This window comes from Platalea leucorodia, assembly GCF_965183815.1.
Source record: "Platalea leucorodia genome assembly, chromosome: 14".
Classification (NCBI taxonomy): domain Eukaryota; kingdom Metazoa; phylum Chordata; class Aves; order Pelecaniformes; family Threskiornithidae; genus Platalea; species Platalea leucorodia.
In genome coordinates this window covers 2384521-2390971 of record NC_138836.1, presented here as the reverse complement: position 1 = coordinate 2390971, position 6451 = coordinate 2384521, and the positions used below count along the sequence as shown (strand labels likewise).

Below are 6451 nucleotides of genomic sequence, written 5' to 3'. Positions count from 1 at the left end.
CACCTAAACATTGTGTGACATATTAGGCACGCTTTGTTAAACTGACCTGGGATCTGCCCAAGCAAAAGTATCTTAAGCAAGAACACAGCCTTTGGGGAACCGGGAAGAGAAAGGTTGAAAATGAGCTCATCCCTCTTTTTGCGCTCCTTGTCTCAGCCTTCCCCGTTCCTCTGATACGTCCTCTCCTCCTCATCACATGTCCTGCTTTGGTCCAGCCCTGGACTATTCAAAATGAAGTGACGCCTCTCATTCATGGGGCTCTCCTCCCAACAGCATTAAAGCCTCAGCTAAGGCATTAGCTGAATCATGTCAGAAGAGCCCGTGCGGAAGGACAGCGAGATCAGACACCCCAACTCCAGCATGGGCTGCGGACACAAGGATGACAAAGCCAGCCTGGCTTCGAGCCAGATAGTGTCTTTCGGCCACCAGCCTCATCAGCCCCCCTCCACTCCTGCCTCCAAGGAAGTGTGGAAAAAGGGCGGCCGCATGTTCTCCATCCTGCTGGCCGTGCACTTAGCCCTGCTGGCCTGCACGCTGGTGAGCAGCGGGGCTTTTGAGAAGATTGCCGTGCACGATTACGACGTCTTCTTCCTGCTGACTGTCATGATGCTGATAGTCATCATATGGATCATCTTCTACCTCGTCGGCACCTCCCGGTGCCCAGATGCCATCCTCTGCAAAGACTCCCACGCTGGGCCCGTCTGGCTGAGAGGTAGGAGCTCTGGAAGGGCTAGGGCTGGAGGCGAGATGCGGGGCGGGCAGTTCATGGGGGCAGCAGTTATTACAAGGGAAAGAGCAACAATCTGGGGCACGGTCTCCTCCTCCTGTGCTGGGGCATGGCACCATGCCCTGCTTCAGAAGGTTAGCTCCTAGTCTTTCCACCGGTTTCACTGCCAGGTCTCCCTTTATCCGCAAGGGCTCTTAGTACTTTACACCAAGTTCCTTCCCAGCCTTGCCATTGCTCTCGCAAGAGCTCTTAGCCCCAGTCAGCGTACAGCATTGATTAAAAACCCCTTCCAGCCAAAATAATCGTATGATTCTGCTGGTGCCAAGATAATTTGGGTGCTGGGAGAGGAAAAATAGAGGTAGAAGCAAAGCTTCTCCATGGCAATAGTTCCTCTGCTTCCTCTCATCTGTCTGCATTAGCCCACATGTGCGTACATCTGTCCAACCACGGATATTTTGGTTCCTCAACAGGAGGCCTGATCCTATTTGCTATTTTCAGCCTTGTCATGGATGTGTTCAAAATAGGATATTACTCGAGCTTCTACAGCTGCCTGTCTGCAATCAAAATAATCTACCCCATTGTGCAAGCAATATTCGTGGCCGTCCAGGTGAGATGGTTGTGCTCTGTCTCGGGGAGGGGTAGAGAGACAGAGCCACCAGCGGAAGGAGCTCTGATCTCACGGGCATGGTTCAGCTCCCCCTGCGCCAAAGGCAAGCGGCTTAGCTCAGCCCCCACCCAGCCCACATCATCTCCCTCCAACCACAACTTCCAGCTGTGGCAACTCTCTTTAAGGCATTGATTTAAACTTCTTCCCATCCTGTGACATTTTGGCTTCTGGCAGGATGGCTTGTCACAAACTCTAAGCAGCCCCCATCCAGCCAGGTCTCCTGTCCCATGAAGGACAGAGGGAGGAGGACAGTCAGGGCAGGGACCGCCTTGCAGTTTGGAGTCCTACACAGAGGACCACCTGCTCTGGGACAATACCAAGGAGGGAAGAGGTCAGATAGGGACAATTTAGACAGGAACAGGGACTGGCCATGGGCAGAGCAATGGCAGTGGGACAGGGCAGGAGGAGCAAAGAAAGAACAGACCACATCCAGCAAATGGCCGGGATTATGGGCTAGTAGGCTAGTAGGCTGGGCCCAGACGGACCCAAGCCCAAGAGGCTCCAGCTTGCTCTCCTCTGCTGAGCAGGGAGATCCCTACTTCAGAATGATGCGATTTGCTTTCTTGCTTTGTGGGAAATAACTTCTTTTCTTGCCCCTGCCAGACGTACTTCTTGTGGGTCTCTGCCAAAGACTGCGTCCACGTACACCTCAACGTTACCAGGTGAGCACTGCTGCTCTTTGAATGCCACTGGCCTAGAAGACCTGGGCCACCACAAGCCCGCTGCACTCCCACACAGCGAAGATGCAACAAGGGGAGAATCCCGTCCCCCTTAATGCTGGCCAAAACTAAACCTGCTCAGTCTCCAGCCAGCCTTAGATCCCAGCTCAAGCAGTTGAAGTTCACGACCTGTGGATCTAGCAGGGTTGGGATCCAACTCAAGAATACAAGCATTACTCAAAGCAGATTAGTATTAAATAAATAATTAGCATTAAATAAAATGATTCATAGCTGACTTTTGCTTCCCTGGGGAAGACAACGATGCAGTGGGCAAGCCTCGGGCTAAACCAAGATCTTGTCTACTTTTGCAAGACTGGATCTATTGGAGACCAGTCCAGACCTATAGATCCAGTCACTGTTGAGAAGCTCTTCCAAAACCAACAAGAGGAATCAGGCCTTGCTAATTCTCATAAGCACAGACAAAAAATAGGAAGAGAGGGAGACCAGCAAAGCAAGGGTCAGGATTTCCAGCCTTGACCACCAGACTCCTTGCACCACTTCAGGCAGCTCCCACAGCCCCTCTGAGCACGTGCACATCTATAACATGGATGGGAGCAACATGGCCTAAAGCCATTGCTTGAATCTCATGAACCTTCTCCTCCTTCTGCAGGTGCGGCTTGATGCTAACGCTGACCACAAACTTAGCGGTGTGGATGTCAGCAGTGACAGATGAGTCTGTTCACAAAGCGCATTCGAAGTTGAAGAAGAACATGACAGACGATATCTTCAGATGGCTCCTGAAAGGTAATCTGCCCATTTGTGAAGCCATCTGGTCCAGGGAGGGAGCCCGTGAGGTAGAAATTGTTCTGCAAGTCAGGTTTTTTCCCTTTTCAGAAGGCCTAGCACTGAAGATTCCTTTAACAGCGCTGGTATGCTAAAAGCCAGGTCTTAATGTTCATTTCTTAACCTGTATCACAGAGGAGTCAGAAAGGTGGAAGGCCCTGTACAAATGGGATGGGGATGAAGAAGGGAAGGAAAAAGAGCGATTTAACCTGGCACCTAACTCCTTCAGAGAGAACATGAGCACCAGAAAGCTGAGGTTGAAGTGCCCTTGTTTTCAAAGTGGTCACGTATTCTTCCGTCCTTGGTCTTGTTTTTCGCTGACCCTAAGTATCCAGTTCTCCAGGGCTGCTAACAAGTGCTGGCTCTTGTTTTAATACCACTGCATCTATGTGTTTTTATCTTGTTTCAGTGGGAATGAGAAGTAGCTCAGCCGAAGAATGCAATTGCAACAGCCAAATCTGCCAAGTCTTCAAGAACGGCTACTTTTGGCTGTACCCCTTTAACATCGAGTACAGTCTCTTTGCCTCTGCCATGGTCTATGTCATGTGGAAGAACGTTGGACGCTTCATAGACCACCACTCCCACCACATTCACCGCCTGAAGTTCAGGCTCTTCCGAAGGACCTTCTTTGTAGGCATCGTGTTGGGCCTCATCATTCTGGTGAGTGGTTTGGGAGTCCTTATTCTTTATGAGGTGCAGGTAAATTCCAGCACTGAAACCAGTAAGAAGAGACAAGCACTCACCATGTACTACATCTTCAACATTGTTTGTCTGGGCCTGATGTCTCTTGTCTGCATCGGTGGCTCTGTCATCTACCGGTTTGACAAGAGAGACATGGATCGGCACAAGAACCCGACCAGGACCCTGGACGTGGCCCTGCTGATGGGTGCAGCCTTGGGGCAGTACGCTATTTCTTACTACTCCATTGTGGCCATCGTAGCCAGCACACCAAGGGACGCTATCAGCGCGCTCAACCTCACCTACGCCCTCCTAATGATTGCTCAGCACACCTTCCAGAACATCTTCATTATCGAAGGCCTTCATCGGCAACCCCCCAAGGAAGACCACAAGCACGATTCTCGCCAGAAGGATCTCTACGGACTCACCTTTGTCAACATCAACGCAGTGTCCCTCCGCGTGCCCGACAGCGGCAGCACCTTGGCCCCTAGCACTGCCTCTGGCACTGAAGCCATGAATCCTTCGGACCTCGTGCGGTCCCTCACCGCCCCCAAGAAGATCAACTGGAGGAGGAAGTTCTTAAGGGAGATCTCCATGTTCCTCCTGCTGAGCAATATCATCGTGAGTACATCCAGAGAGAAGAGTTTGTCAGGGTGGGGGAGAGGGAAGCAAGCACAAGGGAGAAGCGTCGGTGTGAAGGAAAGGACGCGGCCCGTGCAAAAACCGTCCTTTCTGTGCCTCCGCCATGCAGAGAGCACACCGACTTACGTGCGGAGAGCTGTCATTCCCTTGTCGCTTAAAAGCAAGAGGAACTGCCCTAGAGTTAAGACATTTTAGGCTATGCCGATAGACCTAGCATTGTCACCAGAATATCAGACAATAAAATTGGTGGGTACAACAGAAGAATCAGCTTCAGTATTTTTATTGGGTACTAGCAGATATGTAGAATAGCTTATTAAAAGCAATAAAATTCATTAAACCCTTCCCTTACACCCCCAAAGAAAGGACGTAAAGTGGCAAATACCTGGGGTGAAGTCTGGGTTTTCTTGGGAAATGGCAGCGTGTCTCTTCTTAACACCCAGGGCCTGGGAGCCCACACGCTGATCCCAGTTGCCATGAAGAGAAACTGGTCACTGACAACTTTGGTTGGGGTTTCCACGTTCATGAGCAGCCAGGGAACCACAGTTCCCTGCTTAAAGAAACGTAGGATTACAGCTGCACCTCCAAAGAAGCCAAGCACACGTTATGTCTCTAGAGAGCCTCCAAATCCCCAGCTAGCCAGTCACATCATCTCCTCAAACTGATTTTACACACACAGAGAACGAGCTGACAACCCCCAGGCAACCAGATACGCGTGCTGGCTGGGCTTCTGGGCAAAACGTGGGAGACCGAGCTGCTGCCGGCTCAGCCCTACCCACGCTCGCCCCATCCAAAGAGTTTGAACGGGCCAGGCTCATGCTAACACACAACATGCTCAAGGTCTTCCCCTGGTGAGCGCTTCAGCACTTGGTTCAAGCCTGTCTCCGAGCACGAATTGAGACCGGGCTTAGGGTACAACACTAGATCAGACTTGATCTTAATGTAAACACAGGCTCCTGGCACAGGTCCCGTGCTCAGAAGGTTGCTCTTTTCCCATCCCTCGGTAGCTGTGATTGCAAGTGCTTGCTGCACCGCACGCCCTTCTCACTGCAATGTTATTCTCCTGTTTCCTCAAACAGCTCTGGATCATGCCAGCCTTTGGCGCCCGGCCCCAGTTTGACAATGACACAGAACTGAACTTCTATGGCGATTCCATGTGGCCGGCCATCGTGGACATTTGCCTGCCCTTTGGGATCTTCTACCGAATGCACGCAGTGGCCAGTTTGCTGGAGGTCTACATCATGTCCTGAAGAACTCTCTCGCAAGGAAGATGAGATCCTCCTCAATCAATCCAACTTCTTCCCACCCCGGGGCTGGGAGGCCGCCCAGACGTCCCGAGGGGCCCCCAGCACTGCCTGAATCGTGTCCCCTTGCAGTGTTGGGGCGTTTATGAACTGCCAGTGAAGATCATCCGAACATAGTCCAGATTTTATTTTTGCTACTTGTGTGTGGATGTGTACGCGTGTGTCTGAAGTTCTTAAAGCTTAAAAGAAAAAAAAAAAAAGATAAAAAAAAGGAAGGTGTCCAAAGTAGGATCACGGTAATTACCCTTGGTTCGTGCAGAGACTCACCTTCCTTCGTAAAAGCCTGTTCGCTCCGTGCCACCGATGCTCGTGCTCGGCACCCTTGGGCAGCCCGTGCCGGCCTGCACAGAGACTCGGTGGGTACCAGGGGCTAACGCAGGCGTGGAAGGCAAAGGAAGGGAAACCCCTCCAACTGCTGGTACGGCCAGTCGGAAATCGCTCCCCTGCAGAGATGTGAAAAACAAACCGGTGACCACCAAAGGCTTTAGGAAACATTTTCATCTTTCCTCTCTGTATTGCCCGTTCATATTGGCCCTCTCGACCCTCCCCTGTATCAGCCCCTGCTGTTTTCCTTCCTCTCCAGGGAGGCACCGCCGCTGCCCCGGGGGTTTGCTCGCTGCAGCCTCCCTTCCCGAGGGGCAGGTCGTCTCTGCAGGAGAGCTGCGCGCGGCCCTGGGCCGGGATTGCTCTAAGCACACTTTTTCCCCCAGTTTTCCTGAATCGGGGCTCAAAAACCATAAAGATCATATGGGCAATACAGTCTGGGAAACGATAGAGAGATTTGTTTTTTCTTTTTTTTAATAGATAATGATTTTTTTTAATATGTGAACATTTTTGTACGCAGTTATTTATTGATTTTCACTGTAACACTGAACTCCTGAAGGGACCTTCTGTGCTCTACGCAGAAATCAATCCAACACCATGGCCAATTCGA

General features: G+C 51.3%; 1 protein-coding gene across 1 annotated transcript; it reads left to right on the top strand.

Annotated features, from left to right (window-relative positions):
- Positions 1-306: 306 nt before the first annotated feature.
- On the top strand, positions 307-5463 carry OTOP2 (otopetrin 2; the record flags this gene model as incomplete). The annotated part of the gene is made up of 6 exons (XM_082326384.1): positions 307-712; positions 1198-1334; positions 1998-2056; positions 2724-2857; positions 3306-4195; positions 5293-5463. The coding sequence occupies 6 exons, from the start codon at positions 307-309 to the stop codon at positions 5461-5463; spliced, it is 1797 nt and encodes a 598-aa protein (XP_082182510.1).
- Positions 5464-6451: the final 988 nt, after the last annotated feature.